Below are 18,849 nucleotides of genomic sequence, written 5' to 3'. Positions count from 1 at the left end.
CTGGGGGCTGATCCACAGCCCTGAGCTTCTGACCACCACACCCACATCCAAAGGCAACTCAGTGTCCACGAACTCGGGTCACCAGAAACAAACATTTTTTGTGTGTGTGTGTTTTTTTAAATATATCTTTATTGATTTCAGAGAGGAAAGGAAAAGGAGAGAGAGAGAAACATCAATGATAAGAGAGTCATTGATCAGCTGCCTCCTGCACACCCCCAACTGGGGACAGAGCCCGCAACCCGGGCACGTGCCCTGACCGGAAATCGAACCCTGATCACCTGGATCCTAGGTCGACACTCAACTGCTGAACCACGCCCAGCCGGGCAGTACATTTGTTTTAAGCCGACTTTAGCACCTTTGGTTAATTAAAAGAATTAAGAAGAAAGGGAGCTGAGATTCACTTGAACTTAAACTGAACTTAGAAATGTAAAGTGCTTAATCTTTCTAAGGCTAAGGCACCACACCTATTTCATAAACAAGTTGAAAAATCAATCTGTGGCCTTCCTCACAGTCAGAAGGAACCTTACCTCTAAAGCATAGAAGAAGCCAGTGAATGGATTGGACCCCACAGTGATATACTGAGACATGGCAGGGGGGCTGTTCTTAATGGCCGCGTTAAACCCACCAATGTTGGAGGCAGTCTTCATTTGATCGAAAGGGGACAGCGTCATAATACCTGACAATAAAGCAACAATGCAGGATTTGAATGGACTGAAATACCAGGCTTCTCTCAGCTTCCACTGAGGCAGGCCCAGTGTCTACCCCAACAATCACTAGGCTGTGGTCCTGTAACTATTCCACAGTTTCTTCTAACTACCTTCATGCTTCCCGACATCAGGAACATGTCTTCTCGTCTCTGCTTTCCCGATGCCTAGTACAGTGAGCCTTCAAATACTGATTTCAAGGTGAAATCTGCTTTTGTCTATATTCTGCTGGTTTAAAGGTTACATTTTTCAAAGACTAATCCATGGGGTCATTATGTGGATTAAACTCGTCTGCAGAAAAATTAAGTCAAATAGTGACAACACTGTACAGTACCGCCGCTGAGGGCATAGTTATTAGAACTGTTAAAGACATAATCCTATGATAATCCGCAAGTCTGAACTGACTTCCATGAGTCTCACTAAAAGCAATGCATTTTATTTTCACATAAGAATAAATCTACATTTTGAATCAATGAGATACTTCAATCAAAAGGTATAAAAATTAATTCCAAAAGAATTGAACTCGTGATGCTTACCAATGCTAGCATGATCGACAATAGTGTCAACATCTTGGAGACCCCATTTCTTATAAGCTAAGGGTGGTGGTTGTATGTTCTCATTGCCGGATGCTGCAGCTGCCAAAAAAAATAATTAGACAAACCAAGCTTCACTACAATGGATACAATGACGTTTTATTTTTAAAAATCACAAAAAATGTATTTACTTATTATCCTAAAATTCCAGCATATAGTAATGAGACAAAGGAATGTAAACCAGGCATAAAGGAAAATTTATTCATGCCAGGACAATGCCTATTCAATGCAGATGTCAAAAGGGCACACTGGCTGTCGCTGAGACTTTGGAACACTCGGTAATTAGAGATGACAGTTAAAAATTCTAGACTATTTCTAATAATCAAGGTCAATTCCATAGGGGCCCAGTAAGCCATGTCTCCCCTTGAGAAAGACTGTGGCTAAAATCCCGGGGACAAGAACAACTGCCTAACTCAGGGACAAACTCAAACCCTGGGGCTATGCTGGGAGCACACGCAGCGAGGTTTCAGAGGCAAGTAACTGAGCCAGGCTGGATGGAGACATGTTAACAGAGATAGCGCTGCCTGAGGAAATGAATGAAATTCCAACCATTAACCTTGGTACTTCCACGTGGTGCTTGAGTCATGAAAGGAAAAGCTAAATCTAGCTTGGAAGGCCTTTCTAATTTAGGAGACGTACTGAATTCTCTAAGAAGGTTAAATGAAATTAGACAAACATCATCACAAGTTAGCTATTTCTTGCCCAAAAAATTACCTTTTGCTACCTGATTTCGACAAGCACGAAGAGACTGAAAAAGGCTAAATCCATCAATAGTCACAATGGCAGCTGGATATAAGATACTCAACTCTTCATTCTGCCAAAGAAAGAAAATAATAAATCATCATTGCCAAATAAGGGTATCCCTTTTGCCATCTGAGTTGAATGTCATGATTAATGTAAAATAAAAAACACAATGACTGAACGACTGTCAACCACCCACACACAAAACAACACAGGCAGAGCAAAGTAAAAATAAACGGAAAACTGATTCCAGAATACCTCTGGCCAAGGACTTAAGATTCTCCTCAAATATGAACTATTGTACCTGGTCAATGCTTTCAGGATAGAAGGCAAGACGAACAACAAAAAAAGGCACAAGTTTCATAAAAATAAAATAGTCATTGTGCAGATACAAACAATATATAAAAGTAGGAAGGAAAAAAAGGGGAGTCACCTGAAATCCCTAGCAGGTCTCAATACACATCCTCACATGTAAGCACAGACTTTTGTGTGATAACAGACCACACCGACTATTCCATAACATGTTTAATTATTCAATAATATGTGAATTATTTTCCATATTGCTAGGTGAACAAATAATTTTTCATCGTGGTTACACAGCGCTGCATTAGATGCACTAAACTTGTTAGCCAGTTCTTGCTGATGGACATGGAGTCTGGCTGCCTGCGTCTACTCTTGCTCTCCACAGTCTATGCTCCACACAGCGTGACCTCTGTGAGACACAGCAGATCAAACCACCCTCCTGATTCACTCTCCAGGGCTTCCTCTGCATTTAGAATTCAACCTGAACCCTGGAACCATGCCTGTGAGATCCGGCACAAGTCTCCCATCACCTCGCCTCTCTCCCTTTGCCCCATACAACAGGAAGATCATCATCATCTCGGGGCTTTGAGTGCGCCTGGACCTTCAGCTCCCAGATCTTCACCTGCCTCGTTTCTGATCATTCAGGTCTCAGCTCAAAGGCAGTTATTTTTCCCATTAACTGTAAGTTCTATACCCTTATTCAAGGCCTAATTCAATTCACCTCCTCAATAAAATTTTCTTTAATTTTCCTGCTTCTAATGGAGCTCCCCTTCTCCAAACTTGTACAGAATTTATTCTGTCCTCATAAATCAGCAATTAACCAGGTATTACTTTACATTACTAATTAACTCTTTCATAGGTATTACTGGGTATTAGTCCAGTCTCTAATATTAAGTTTCTTCTATAGCTCCAGTCCCTACAGCTCTAGTCCATCTATCATACAAGTGAAGTCCCCTCAGGTACACAATATATATTCCTGTTAACTTGAAATCTTTTGGAAGCAGAGCACTACAAAAAAGGAAAGCACACACACATATGCAAACAAAAAATCTATAAAGTTATATAAGATCACATTTTTAAGTCATTATTAAATTCTAAAAATAAGAAAACCTTTTTTGGCTTCTGACTAAAGTGTTTTATTTTTTTGTAGAACGAAGCATGCAATACTTCATTAAATGAGTAAAAGCACGACTGGTATTCTCTCTGCTCAGCTGTAAATCAGTTGCATCTCTAGAATGTGACAGTACAGCTATGTCATCAGATAAAGGTAGCTTTAAGTCTCCACCCAATAAAGAGGAAAGACACGACTTCTAAGTAAAGGCACTGGTTCTCTAAACACAAACTCTCACAACCTGCTCAGTCACGCCAGGATGTCGAGGGATCTCGTAGGTCCTGCATTTAAGCTGCAGCACCGGGTCCTCATTCAGAAGCTGCGCGAGCAAGAGGACACCATTCTAGGAAGAAGCACAGAGAGAGCCCAGCTTGGTTTCTCACCAACATACCTGGGCAGGTACCATTTCCCCAACAAGTTTCCCACAGACACCAGGTCCTCTCTTCTCAGAAGAACACAGCTGCTCTTCTGTATAGCTTTTATCAGAACTTTCTACCACTGCCCTCCCCTGTCCAGCCTCCACCCCCGTAGAGCATCAGCTCCACACTCCCAATCAGCAGGGAATGAGTCACAAGTGAGTACAGTGGGGCTGCACAGCCAGGCGTCCCAGTCCACTGGCATTTCTGACCACTGGATGAGCAGCTCACCTCCGTGTAGAAGCGTACAGAACCTGACGTGAAGCCCAGCACGATGCAGGTCCAGTCGGGACGGCCCGTGGAACTCCTGCCACAGATGAAATTCATGACAGGAACAGCCCATAAACCAGAGCAGAGCCAACCAACCCCTCTTATTTCTCCTTACCTCTTCTGGCTTGCCAGGGGGATGCACAGGGCACTGGTGACATGTTCCCTAAAAACAAAGACAAAAACAAAACCATGAGCTTATCTAATAAATGAATGAATTGCTTTCAGTTCTCTCTAATGTGATGCAGAAGGGCAGTGAGTGGAAGATGGGCTCTGTGGATCTATCTGAGTCAGAGCCTCAGTAAAATCACAGTGAAACTCTGCCATCAGTAGGATCATCAAATCCACTCCCACGAAAGGTAATGACGCATTCACTTGAGGTTAAAAAAACAGTATTTTCACTCTGAATTGGCATGAAAAGCATGAAAATAAAGACAGCAAACCCTGACTGTGCACTATGATTACGTCTATAGAACTGAGGAAACATCAAAGGCTCACCAGGCTGCCTTCCTTCCCCACCCTCCCCCCTCCTCCATCAGTGAGAAGGTGGGCGGAGGGGGGGAGGACCTGGCAGCCATGCTACTGCAGGTCTGCAGAGCACACATCCTAGGACTTACTGCACTTCAGCTGGTGGGCTGCCCTTGACTTCTTGACTTTCTGGCTGAATAAAATTATTAATGAAAGGTGGCAGAAAAGACAAAATGTAGAAAAGATGTTGTAAGATTCTTCTTTAAACCTTCTCCAAACAGTTTTTTTAATAGTAATCACATGAACGAAATTAAAATCTGCTAACTGAATCATGCTCTACAACCTCAAAGTTGAAATGAACATACTTTCCAAAAGATGAAACTTCTTAATAAATTTACTTACCAAACAATTTCAAATACACATTTAACACACAGAGACAAAAAAGATTAACCAGTACCTACCCTTCTTCGACATTCAAGGAGCCACTCCAACCAACAGCAAACTGCATTTCTTCCTTTCCCTTATCACTGTATTTCCATTTTGCTGAAAAAATTAAGTTATCATATAAAATAACTTTAACTGTAATATACTAAGACAGCAATTTATAAATTTCACTCTTTCTCTTTAGAACGATGAGTACAAAATTTAATAGCTCTGTAGTAATAGACCTGGGTCATAAATATAAGACAATGTTCAAAAATTTTTGTCAGGTGTACATAAAAGTCTACCCTAAGTCTCTCCTTCCTCCAGTTAAAGTCATATAATAAAGTTATTAATTCTTATGAATCCCCCCACTACCTATTTTATCTTCAGATGACAAGGCAACTTCCTGTCAGATTTATGCTGCTGGAGGGTAAATCTGCTTTATAAGACATTCCATAGCCATTTTATATACGATCTCATCTTGATCAGGGAGGTTTTCATATCCTCTGTTTACTTAAACTTTAATTTTAATCTTCAGCAAACATCATGAGCTGAAAACTTATGCCCCAAATAGGAAACTGCAGTACTGTAGTTTTCAAGTTATAGTTGAAAATCTCCTTGCTCTCTTTATTACTAAGAAGGGGTCAGAGGCCCTTTTAGGTCTGGCTGCCCCTTGCAAGGATTGGGCAATGCCTGGCACTGTCTCCAAAGCGCCACAGAGAGATGGTTAAAATATCTGCAGCCAAGGGAAAAAAACAGAAAAGGAAAAAAGAGAAATACAAACAAGGAAATAAAAAGTTTTATACAATACATAAACTATCGAGTGCTGCCATACAATGCATACAATAGAAATAACACTTCTTTCTCTCTAACACATTTCTCTTCTATACATTAAAATGAAGGCCACTGGAAAAGGGTACTCACGCACTAGAAATACAGCTTTCTGCTCCCGAGCTAGAACCATAAGATCGTTGGTTGGCGACAGGGATAAAACACAATCCTGAAGCCAGGAAGTTTTTTGCATTTTGGAAGTATTTCCTTCTTCCTGTGGGTAAAATGACAGTGAGTGTACATGCAAAACCATCAAGAGCACTTCAACTCAGCTTGTCGGCCTCGAAAGGCAAGGGGAAGGAAAAGGGGAAAGCAGTCTTTCCAATTCTTTTATAAAGTCTCAATAATATTCCTTATAAAAACATATCGAAGATGACCAGCAAAACACCCACTATAAACAAACCACAGCTTTGAATATTAATGCAAAAAATGTTTAATGTAAACAAATATAAACTAGCAAGACATTAAAAGAGTATCACATAGGGATCACTCCAAAAATGATTCCGTTTTAGGAAATGTAATAATCCTATTTCAGAGAGACAGCTAGGGGGTCTGCAGCCAGACAGCAAAGAAAGAGCTGTCTGATGATTATGGCCATAGGATCTGTGAACTATTTGCTACATTTGACACTTTTTTCTTCTTATTTGACCTGAAAGGGTTTTCACTTTTTTGAATGAAAAATGTATTCACTATATAGGTAAATTCATCTAAAAAGGTCTCCTTTGGAAAGTCTCTCAGACTCCTGTACTCCAGTTGCCCAGCTCAGTCTAGAGACAACCCATGTAATCAGTTCTGGTGCATATTTCCAGAGACACCTTCTGCACATACAAATAAATACATTTACTACCTTCTCCCCCTTTTCCCAACAAAAATGGCAGCAACTCTATACAGGTGTTCCTAAACGTAGTTTTATAAAAGACAAATAATACAAGAGTGTGGGTCTGTCCCATGTCAAATGTTTCAGGGGGGCCTCGAGTCCAAGTACAAGTAACACCATCCAAGCACTGGAATAGCAGAGATGAGGAAATCCCTTGCCAGGTTGGATCACAATGAACTAGTGTTGGGTTTTACAACAAAGCTGGACTTCCAACTGGTCAAAAAAGCTCAGGCTGGAAAGTGGGCTAGAAAGACCTAAGGAGGGTGCTCAGTGAGTATCCACACACACTGGGCGGCAGACAAGATGGGACCTCATCATTTTGTTTTGTGCTATAAGGGCATCTGCCTACCAGTTAGATTTTCTGAAAACTTCCCCATAGTAACGGGACCCACAGTCACCAATACTGCTCCCTGGAAGGTACTGATCCTAAAATAACACCATCATTTGACAAGCTAATTTCCCAAGAGAAGCATGAAATTCAAAAACACAAAAACAGCAGCACCAGAGACTACCTTGGCTTTCCACAAAGACTACCACCTACCTAGTTACTCAAGTGAACATTAAATGCATCCATTAGCTATAAACATAACTCCTGTTGGGGCAGGGGTGAGGGGGAGAATGTATAATTTTATTTAAATAGTAATTAGTATTGTTAAGTAAGCACAAAAATGTTCTTGACAAAGATTTTAAAATGTCAACCTAACACTAAAATATGTCAACCTCATTTCAAAAGGAAAACATTGCTATCGAAAAGCATCCATATATTTATAAAGACTTACAGGTTCCTGCAGGGCATGCTCTGTTTCCTCCCATGTTCCCCAACCATCATCTTCCCAGTTCGTTGATTTACCTATTTTCAAAAAGAAAAGTATTTACATGAAATATAGAGCTTAAAATATTTTAAAACATTTTCTCGAAACCTAAAGCCAACCCTTGATATATATAAAACATTATATAGATATATATTACATAAATGTAATAGTGATGGTGAGGTAGAAAGTAATGGTAAACTATACTACATCAGGATATTGCTTATTTAATAATAACCAGGAAACATATGACCTGAATTTCTGAATCTATGGCCTAGTAAAACTGTGCAACTTATCTGGATCTTAAGATACTGGACAGCAAGTTAAATCACATTTAAATCAAACTGCAAATGTGACTTTAAAAAAAAAAATCTCAAAATGACAATAGTTGTTAAGACATTAGACAAATTAAATATACTCAGTGACAAAAACACCTAAAATTTCACGCAGACGTCTTAAAAAGTGAGTTGTTTTTTGATAAGGCAAGGTATCAATGAAAAAGAAAACTAAATGTTGAAATAAGACAGATCTATTCTCCACCTTTTTTCTGATATCCTGTGATTTCTTACACGTGAGAACATTTTTGTGGATTAAAATAAGATGTTCAACAAACACTGTAACAAGAAATTAAAAATCCCATATAGGTTTCAAGAGTATGATTCCTTATATTATTGATGCTACTTGTTTTTATATAACATTTTTTAATTTCTCTCTTACGGTATCCCATCAGAACGAAGGAATAAAATTATTTTTTGATCACCTACTCTGAATCAAATATTAGATGCTTTATATCACCTCAAATTAAAAAACAGATTAAGTTAAAATAAAATGTGAAAAGAGCAAGCAGCTGCATGACTTATAAGTTTAGGCCCCAGAATCAGATTACCCAGGTTTTCATCTTGGATCCAGCATTACCAGCTCTGTGACCTAGAGCAAGTTACCCCAAATCTATAAGCTTTAGTTCTTGCACCACAAAAGCCTGGAAAACAGCAGTACCTCCACCTAGCAGGGCTGTTACAGGATTTAAATCAGTGAAGTCCTAAGTGCCCGACATGTAAGCTTGCAATGTTAGTCACCAAGATTTAGCCCTTAAAATATTACCAAATATAAATAAAACTCTCCACATAAACCAACCAGCTTTAAAATTCTGGGGGGAAGAATCAATTTTAAAAATGGGACTGAACTTGGTATCTAGAATGCCTATAGTAGGAAGGAAAGAAATAGATCTTTTCCATCTATTAGGCCTTACAAGTTGCTAAAATCCATTAGATACAAATGGTATTTAGATACCAAATAACTACATTCTAATACACCAAGCACACTGCAAGGCATATATCAAGTCCTTGAGGACTATCATCTGATTAACACTCTACAACTTACAGAAGGTTTCCAAATATGTGTTCATTAAGCAACTAACAAATGTTCTGCTAAGCACCATGTGCAGCAGGAACAGAGAAAAATACAAACATGCTCCTTACAGAATTTGTGGTGTAGCTGGTTTAGGGGACAAATATGTAATTATAACACATGGTGAGCACTGTCATCGATTACTATGGGGACTCAGATGAGGCGCGAGAGAGCTGAAAAAACACAGCGAGGAGTCGTCTTAAACCAAGTCTTTAAAAAGTGGCTAGCAACTCTGCAAATATACTTAAGAAAACGGTCAACATGAGCAAAGAAAGGCAAAGGGGCAAAAGGATGTACTGCACATACAGGGGTCATCACATAATTAACGTATATGCAGCATATCTATGTCATCACATAACTAACGTGAATGCAGCGTGTCTATATGCCTAAGTGCTTTACAGACATTAGTTCACTTAAGCATCACAAAGATCCTTTATCATCCCCCTTTTACAACGTGAAAAACAGATCACTTAGTGTCCACAGCTTGACCAAGATCACAGAAGAGTAAGGGATGGAGCGGGCTGTGGGTTCAGGCAGCCTGAGTTCCAAGCATCCTGCTATACGTAGTCCTCCTACGGCTTACGAAGACGATAATGATTAGGAAACAGTGGGGCTTACAGTTAAGGTCAAAAGTAAGAATGCTTATTATTCTAAAATAGAAACATTTCCTTGATACTGAGACTTGGACCTGTTTTTGTGTGTAACTTGGAAAATTACAATTTGTTCTCAGGCAACAAAATTTGGTTAGGCAATCTCTTTATTCTGCTTATTTTTCCACTACGCCAAAAACAACTGCCTTATTGTGGAGCTGATGGCAACTAGGCCACCCCACTTACACAGTTTTAGAAAACTCACTGGCTCTGGTATGAGAAAGCAACCTAACTAGAAAAGTTCATTGCACTAAAATCCACAATTCGATTTTTCAATTGCTGTAAGAATAATGTACTTATCAAATTACCACAATCTGAAAACCATGCAGAATTTACAGCAGTTCATGAAGGTCAGCTAGTCATTCATTCATTTATTCATCATTCATTAAAGAATCACAGCATCTTTTCTGTCTTGGGCATTGAGCTAAGTGCTGGACACACAAAAGCAAATAAGCCATCAAACAGCTTAGTCTGTGCACATAACCTCTGTTGAATGCTGTACAAAACAAAACCATGAAAAATGTGCTATTTCTCCTCCATCCTGGCAAAAGAAGTACCTGACTCAATTCACAAATGACTCATACAATCAAAGAGAAGAGGGCAGCAATTTGGACTTCCTGCCCCTGCAGAGACCCAGTATCTCCTTATGCCTCAATTCAAAACATCCAGGAAGAGGAAGACCTTGAAAAAATGCTTGCTTTATACAAGATGTTTGTGTTTATGACTGGGTGCCATGTCTCAATGCCCCTGACTGGGAGTTTCTTTTAAGAAGAGGGAAAGAATTTAATCAGGCATCTCCCCCATCACAGGAATACATTTTCCATGGTACAATCAGAAGTTAAAGGGAGGTGAAACAAAACTATTACTTGAGTAGGTTAAAGACGTTTTTGAAGGTTAGTCCAGAATCCTAAGTCTCTTTATAATACTGTAAGAAAATGCATTCCAAATTCTAGTCATCTTAACAATGGGAAACATGAAGAAAAACAAACTGACTGCAAACTGTGCACTACCCTGTGGCTATTTCTACACAGTGCCAGAGATAGAATTTCTGCAGCCTCCTGACTTCTGCTGAAAATCATTTAACCCTGTTTTGCTGACAGCTATTGTTAGCTGTTAAAAAGTGTTGGAATCTCGCATTTTACCAAGGTTATTTTTTATGCCTTGCAGGCCAACCAGGTTCTTTTTAAAAAAAAAAAAAAAAGGTTTACATTGAAAATCAGCTATCACATCTAATAGCTAAAGCTAGCTACTAATAGCTAATGTCTAATAAAGCTGCCATTCACGTAGAGAATTTTCTTCAAGCCGTCTTTCCTCCTAGTAACTTTTCTACAAAGGATAGTCTTCTTCAATCAATATCACTATCAGGGTTTTTAAAGTGGTCACTGATCAAGGATGTGGATAACCAAAGCAGTGAGTTTAACATGCACGGTGGGGCAAAAGAAGGTCTACAGTTGTGAGTATCTGAAAAACAGAGTTTATTCTTCTATTGTTATTTATTAATTATTGTATTATTTTTCATATGAACAACCTTGTCTATACAGCTAACTATTAAGCCTTGGAGGGCAGAGAATGGGCATATTGTGTGTGCCAACATTTACACACACACACACCTATTCTTTTCACATTCTTAGCCATCTTTCCTTAAAATTCACAGAAAATCAAGGGTTGCATTAAGATCGTCGCTTAGAATGTTTTATTACTCCACCTTCTTTGCTGAAATCACCCCCTCTCTGGTGTCACACCATACCCTGAATCATACTTGCTCTCTATATAAATAAAATTCATAGGCTGGTCCCCAACCAACTTAACAAAAAGCAACCACCTACCTCCTCACTGACTAATAACTTGACTTTTCAATCCTTAACTTTTGGATACCCATCACTGAAGAAGGCCAGTTTGAACCATCTAAGAAAAATTGGTAACATAAGCATAAACCCTTGTTCTTACCAAGTTAAACGTTTTGTCTGAATGAATGAAACCAATGACTTTGAAATATAAAATGTAACTACAACTCCTTCTGGAGAGAGTTTTCCCCCCTGAAGAGATCAGATTATATAGTATAAAAAAACTGTTCAGTCTCTCACTTGATAAATGATATACTCATTGCAACCTTCACACCACTGAGAAAACACATTTTAATTCAACCATCAAAGAAATTACAGGGGTGTTTTTTAGGGTTATTTTGTTGGTAGAATTATTCTACCAACAAAAGCTTAACTAGGAAATTCAACTTCTACTTCCCATAGCTATATTTAATTCCAAAAACACAGTATTCTGATTTGCTTCTGAACAGTCTGTCCTCATAAACTGTGTGTATGTTTTTCATATAACAAGAACCTAAAGCTAGAAAGGAAATTGAATTCTGGAAGTGGGCAATTAATTTGACAGTATTTGCTTTTTCCAATATGAGTATGTCAAGATCAAGAACTAAATGAGAAACTGAAATCATTAAGTGTTAGGAAAAGGAAAACTTAATTTCATCTTCATGGCCTAATAAAAGATCTTATTAGCACAGAAGCAAATTCATTTCCGATCTTCCAAGACAAGGAAAAACAGAGATAGTGTACTTGTTTCTCTCTATAAGGAGGAAGAACCTCTAGAAGCTTTGACTTGTAAATAATTAAGGGGTCCAACAAAGTTTAGTCGGGTCCTCTCGGCCAAGGCAAGGCAAGTATCACATAGCAATACAAAGTTAAAAAAAAAAAAAAGACTAAATTATAGAGAATCTGCTTCTTAATTTCCTATGCCTCAGAATTATTCATCTTTTTCTACTTCTAGGGAGATGGAAATGGGAAAATAAATTTCATATTAGCATATTCCTTTCAGCACATAAAAATATGTAGCAACCTAAAATGAGGAGGTCATCCCATTTTCAACAGCAGGGGTTTAGCTCTTTCAAATCCCCATGATTCAATCAGACTGGATCTTTAAGGTCCCTTTCGGTTCTAGAATTCTAATGACTCACGTTGTCAAATAAGTGACCTGCTACATCACATAACATGTTCTCACAGCTGATTCACAGAGTGACAGAACTGAAAATATCTTTAAGCAGAAAGAGTGTATCCAACCTGCTGTAAAAGGTTTATTAAACAGGCTCTCTTTGCCCAAAAACCTAAGAAATCTTCTGACCCAACTTAACAAAAACAATGAAACAAAACAAACAAAAAACAAACCTGAAGAAATGTAATATGCCCTAGTCTCCATTCTATTATTCTGTTTTCAAAGTAAGGGCAATAATATATTATGCAATTAGAAAGAACTTATACATCTCTCATCGCTGTTTCCTACAATGTCATACTTATGTTACTGATTTATTTTTTTTAATTTTTTTTAATTTATTTTTATTTTTTAATATCTCTTTATTGATTTCAGAGAGAGGAAAGGAGAGGGAGAGAGAGAGATAGAAACATCAATGATGAGAGTCACTGATCGAGCCCGAAACCCGGGCATGTGCCCTGACCAGGAATTGAACCCCGATCGCCTGGATCCTAGGCTGACGCTCAGCCGCTGAGCCACACTCGGCTGGGCTGTAACTGATTTATTATATCCACGGCAACAGAAAAAGACAAGCACAGCTCATCAGGTGAGGAAGGGTATGCCATTATGAAATGTAGCTGAAGGCGTGTAAATGCTGCCAGCTAAAGCTAATTTCTGCATATTCCAAAGAAGCCAATTCAACATCTTATTAACTCCATTCTAATATTCAACTACTATCCCTGAGAAAACTCCCCTTAAATTCTCCCAATACCAGCTTAATCTTGCTATTACTTGCCGCTTTAAAAAAAATACAGGTAATGATCTTAATACCACATGAGAACCATTTTTCATTTATTAGAGAAGTCAAACTGATAACACAGAATGACGACAAGTATGTACGTAAAGAGGCACTTCTGTTTGCCTAGGATAGGAATACAATTCTGAGTTAATTTTTGTATATTGCGTAAGATAACGGTCCGGCTTCATTCCTTTGTATATGGAGATGCAGTTTTCCCAACACATTTGTTGCAGAGGCTGTCCTTTCCCCCTTGAGTGGTCTGGCATCCTACTCAAAAATCACTTGACCACATAAGCAAGGGTTTATTTCTGGGCTTTCTAGTCTATTGCACTAATCTGTCTGTCTTTATGCCAGCACCATACAAGTGTGATTACTGTAGCTTTGTAATGTTTTGAAATCAGGAAAATGTCCCCAACATTTTTCTTCTTTTTCAGGGTCCATGTCTTATTTTTCATGCATGCTATGGTGCAAAAAAAAGTTGGGGGGGGGGTTGGGAATGACTGAGCCCTATAGAAGAATACCTTCAAACTTTTTGCTTACCAAAGAGTTTTTGCTAGTATATATCCTTTGCGTAAATATGTAATTTCTGATAGACTGTAAACATGGGCATTTTAACATAAATTTATATCATCCTTTTAAATGTATTCAGTGGATTCTAAATACTGTAGGGAAATGATACCCACCAACATCCATTAAAAAATATAATGATCTACTCTAAGAGTAATTTTATAAGTTCTTCTTTCCCCTTGGGTTCTGTTTTGCACTTCATTTTCTCCACAGAATGCTATTCTAATATAATCTATTATTTATTTACTTATTTATTTACTGCCCAACTCAATTATAAGTATCAGAAAGCTCTGGTCTAGAAATCCAGTCTCAATGGAAATTATGCCACTGTGGGTTAAGTGGGGAACCATATTACCATCCATTTCTGAAATTTCAAAGTATGAGACAAATTTTAATATCTGCTTAGTAGGTTTTAAATCTTAATCTTGTATAAACAATTATGATTTATTATCACTAATGTAAACACTGGGAAACAGTAGGCTTCAAGATCTCTTTTAAAGCAACAGAAGACAGCCTCATTTCGTAACTGAAGATCAAAGGTAACAAAGTCGTGCTGTTAGTCTCCGCCAACTCAAATACAGAAGAGAGTGGCACTGAGTTCTAGGTGCCCAGGTACCAGCCATCACTATGTCTATGGCAGCTGCCACATTTAAATAAAAGAATTACTAAACCAACTGATAAGCCTTCAAAATGATCACTTACCTAATACAAACAATTCATGACAAGTAATTAAGGTTTCTCTCTCTTTTTTTTTTTCCTTTGGTTTTACATATCCCCTAGACATATCCTATATAAGCTAGAAAAAGAAAATGATCTCATGATTTCTGCTTCCCAATAAAGTAATCACTTGTAACACTAATAAAGTGAAGAAAAGCAAAGTGAAACACCACCAGCGATTTAAGGCAGGTCCATTTACCCCGCTAAATGAACTTCACTTTTACTCTATAAATTTCCCCCCCACAAAAGTTTAGTTTTTTGTTTTTTTTTAATTAAGAGCTCGTTACAAAACGTGATGTTTTATAAAGGAGGGCGTGGTGTGATTACTGAAATTCCAAGTACACTATCTACGGAAGGGCAAGCTATTTTCCTGATTTTTATTTGTAAATTAACGTACCATTTTAACTGTAAAATACAGGCCTGGCAAAGGGACTCACTGGTTGAGAGGTTCTTTCTTCATTTATTTTCTACCTAAATTGATGGTAGCCACAATAATACCAACAAACATCAACCTAAGAATTTGATTTAAAAGGGTAATAAATTAAATATCTGCAAACTCATAGGCATATTGCAAATTAACCTAGATGTGTGGGGTATGATTATATCCTCAATTGCCTGGATTGAGTTCAGAGCCGAAGGCCACCCCTTCGTTGTGTGATCTTGAACAACTATTGATTCTGTATGGGCATAAATTTTAGCACCTGTAACTGTGCAATACAATATGGTAGCCACTAGCCACATCTGGCTATTTAAATTAAGTAAAATAAAATTCAGCTCCTCAGTGGCACTTGCCATGTTTCAAGGGCTCAACAGCCCGATGTGGCTAGAGACTACCATGCTGGACAGTGTAGACACAGCGACGAAAATAAACAAGATGATGTGACTGAGAGCAACAAATGAGATCAAAGGGGCAGGAGTGACTACTTTAGATTACATGATCTAAAAGGCCTCCCTGAGATGTTGACATCTGAGCTGAGACTCGCATGACAAGATGCAGCTGGCATGCACAGACCTGCACAGAGCATCCGAGGCAGAGAGGAGGGCAAGGGCAAAGGCCTCTGATGCAAATAAGCTTGGCTGGTTTAACAAGGCAAAGTGGGTTTCAAGCATAAAAAATAAGGGAGAGGAGCAGCATGAAGTGCAAGAAGTGGCAGAAGGCAGGGCCTCAAGGGTCTTATAAGCCATGCAAGAATTTTGGATTTTCTATTTAAGTGCAATCGAAAGCATAGAGACTTATAAAGAGGGGAATGTTACCATCTAAACTATGTCTTTAAGAGTGCACTCTGACTGCTTTTGGGAAGTAGTTACAAGAAACCAAGAGTGGAAGCAGGAAGATTTGTTAGAAGTCAGGTGCCACTGCCCAGGTGAGAGTAGATAGTGGGCTGGATGGACTAGGGAAATGAGATACAGAATATGTGCTCTTTTTTGCTACATTCTGTCTACAGCCCTGCATCTACTATCCTTCATAACCTGGCTCCATGAAATAGTCAACTTCATTTTTTAACTCCTCAATATCCTGTAAATATGCTTTCTGCCTCCACCTTTCCACCGAAACTGTCCTCAGCTCCCAGTCACCTCCACCTTCCCAAAACCAACAAGCATTCTTCCATCCTTAGAGGACCTCTGCTGCATTTGCAACTGCTGACCACTCTTGCATTTCATCAAATTCTCTCAAATGCTCTTCTCCCTCAGCTGCTGGAGCATTCTGCTCACCTGGTCCCCCCCCCCATGGCTCTTTCTCAGTCTTCTTCCCATTAACCTCCACTTGACCCAAACTTCAGTACTCAGTTCATATCACCATGCAGCCACGCACTGCCGAAGATGTTTCCGTCAACGATGGACCACATATACGACGGTGGTCCTATAAGATTTTAACAGGGCTGAAAATTTCCCACTGACTAGTGACTCTGTGGCTATCTTAATGTCACTGCACAATGTATTACTCCCGTGTTTGTGGTGCTGCTGCTGTAAACAAACCTACTGTGCTGCTGGTCCGAGAAAAGAACAGCACATACAATTACATTAGTAGCCTAGACCATCCAGGTCTGTGTAAGTGCACCCTATGATGTTCGCACTACAACCCAATCGCAATGGGTCATGACTGTGTGCATAATCCTTGAAACTCATATGACACGTTTTGCTGAAAACTCTCAAATTAACATCTGTGGCCCAGGAATCCTTACTGAGTTTTAGACTTCTGCATCTGGTGTTCAACTGGACCCCCTCCTTGGACGTACACAAAACCTATCTCCTTCCGTCTCTCTCACTGTATACCCTTGGCACAAGTCAAAATCCCAGAGGCATCCTTAACTCCCTCCCACTCATCAGCTATAACGCCCATCACCAGGTCTCCACCGGGTCCTGCAGGTTCTACCTCCTTCACTGCTCTCTAATCTAGCCCTTGCTCTCAAGCCCTGCTCGGGCTATTTTAGTTCGGGCTCCCATCACTTCTCGCATGGATTATTGGAACAGTCTCCCAACCCACTGACCTGCTTCCTACCTCTCCTGCACACAGCTGCCGGAGCACACAACAGCAACTGGAAAAGTTTACTGACTCTGTTAGGTCCAAAGCTGACCACCCACGGCATGTCTCTGCGGAAAGCCTTTCAAAGGCACCCATCCCACTGCCTCCACGCGGCTTCTCAGGATCCAGCTCCGCCACCTTCGCGGCCTCTCCCAGGTCGTCTCAGCTCTGAGACACGGTGCCGGCTCCGGCCTCCCCTCCCCCGCACGCGGCCACCTCTCCCTGCACGTCTACCTACTACTTCACAGGCGTTACCCCTCGGAGAGGACCGCGCGCGTGCACTTCCACGGGCACGCGTCTCGATCGCGCCGCACGCGCGGCAGCTGCTAATGATGTGCCCGGGGAATCACAAGCTCCAAGAGGAAGGACAGCGACCACCAACCTCATCCGACCTGTAGAACTAGAGCGTGAATGTGCCCACACAGCCCTGATTCCGTATCCTCGACCTTTCTTAAAAGGAGGGGGGGGGGGTGTATTTAGTGGGCCTTTTACCACCGCTCCGGCAGCCGTACTTTTGCCCAAGGTGCTTCAGGCTGGAAACGGGGAGCGCGCAAACCACCCACACACCCCACACACACCCCTTTCCACGCGGGACACGCAGGGAACTGAGGACCCACGCGGTGCCCCGTGAACCAGCCGCGGGAGGTTCCCCGGCCCGGGGCGCAGGCCCCGCGCGCGGCGGCGGCGACCGGCCGCAGGTCCCGTCTCACGGAAGCGAGTCAACTTCCCGCGGCCGCGTCGCCGTGACTGACGCGCCGACGACTCGCTACGTGTAAAGTCCAGTCCGGCTCCGGCCGCGGGGTCTCGCTCCCTCCCCGACAGGGCATCGCCCTGCTTGGGGAGAGACGCGCGCCCCCACCCACCGCCTCAGGCAGGGGTCACTCACTCGTCCACCGGCCATTGAGTCTTTAGCTCTGGACACGGGGGGAGGGGGGAGGGGGGAGGGGGGAGGGGCTCGCGGAGGGCGCGCGTGGGCGACGGCCAACACTTCTGGAAGCGGAGGAAGCCGAAGGCCACAGACCCTCCGGGGATGGAAAGGCCGGGAGGGGGGCAGGGCGCACGAGAGAGACCGGAGGAGGCGGGACGCAGCTTTGGGGGAGACAGCTGGGGCGACACCCACGCTGCCGCGGCGGAGGGGGCTTCAGGACGAGGAGGGCACGGGCGTCCTCGCAGGGAGACCAGGGCCCCCCAGGGCGGAGGCGGCGGCGCGGATGCGGACCCGAGCCCCCCGGGAAGGGAGCGGCGAAGCGCCGGCACTTACTGGGGTCCCTCCGCACGGCGCCGAGGGGGGTCTCCTCCCGCAGGTGAGGGAAGAGGAAGTCCCGGGCGGCCTGGAGGTCCTGGAAGTGGCAGAACTGGACAATGGCGCAGGCCATGGCTCCGGGGAGCCCCGCCGCGCGCTCGCCTGGCCGGACCACGCCCCGCCGCCCGCCGCCCCGCCGCGGCCCCCGCCACCGCCACCGCCACCGCCCGGCCCGGAGCGCCTCAGCCGCGCAGGGGCGGGGCGACGACCGGAAGCTGTCAGCGCTCGCCGGAGCCCCGCCCCCCGAGCCGTGCGCACGCGCAGGACGGCCCGGCGGAGGCGCTCGGGGTCACGTGACCCGGCGGCTGGCCCAAGGGGCTCTGCCGAGGCGGCCGGAGCCATGGCTCCGGGACCGACTTCAGT

At 42.0% G+C, this 18,849-nt stretch overlaps 1 protein-coding gene across 2 annotated transcripts in view; it reads right to left on the bottom strand.

The window, feature by feature from the left end:
- Window positions 1-18,596, bottom strand: part of RAB3GAP2 (RAB3 GTPase activating non-catalytic protein subunit 2) — a 41,595-nt gene extending 22,999 nt beyond the window's left edge. The window contains exons 1-10 of one of the 2 annotated variants that reach the window (XM_016221192.2): window positions 18,445-18,596; window positions 7,514-7,584; window positions 5,951-6,071; window positions 5,065-5,146; window positions 4,254-4,301; window positions 4,100-4,175; window positions 3,694-3,795; window positions 2,012-2,111; window positions 1,241-1,339; window positions 528-676 (exon numbers count right to left, since the gene is read on the bottom strand). In XM_016221192.2, coding sequence (XP_016076678.2) covers window positions 528-676; window positions 1,241-1,339; window positions 2,012-2,111; window positions 3,694-3,795; window positions 4,100-4,175; window positions 4,254-4,301; window positions 5,065-5,146; window positions 5,951-6,071; window positions 7,514-7,584; window positions 18,445-18,559 — 963 coding nt within the window. In that variant the 5' untranslated portion in view covers window positions 18,560-18,596. The remainder of the gene's footprint in view (window positions 1-527; window positions 677-1,240; window positions 1,340-2,011; window positions 2,112-3,693; window positions 3,796-4,099; window positions 4,176-4,253; window positions 4,302-5,064; window positions 5,147-5,950; window positions 6,072-7,513; window positions 7,585-18,444) is intronic. The other variant, XM_016221193.2, reaches the window with a different exon arrangement.
- Window positions 18,597-18,849: the final 253 nt, after the last annotated feature.

This window comes from Miniopterus natalensis, chromosome 21, assembly GCF_054644295.1.
Source record: "Miniopterus natalensis isolate mMinNat1 chromosome 21, mMinNat1.hap1, whole genome shotgun sequence".
In the NCBI taxonomy this organism is placed as follows: Eukaryota; Metazoa; Chordata; class Mammalia; order Chiroptera; family Miniopteridae; genus Miniopterus; species Miniopterus natalensis.
Note: the sequence above shows the minus strand (reverse complement) of the source record. Positions and strands in the feature narration are given on the sequence as shown.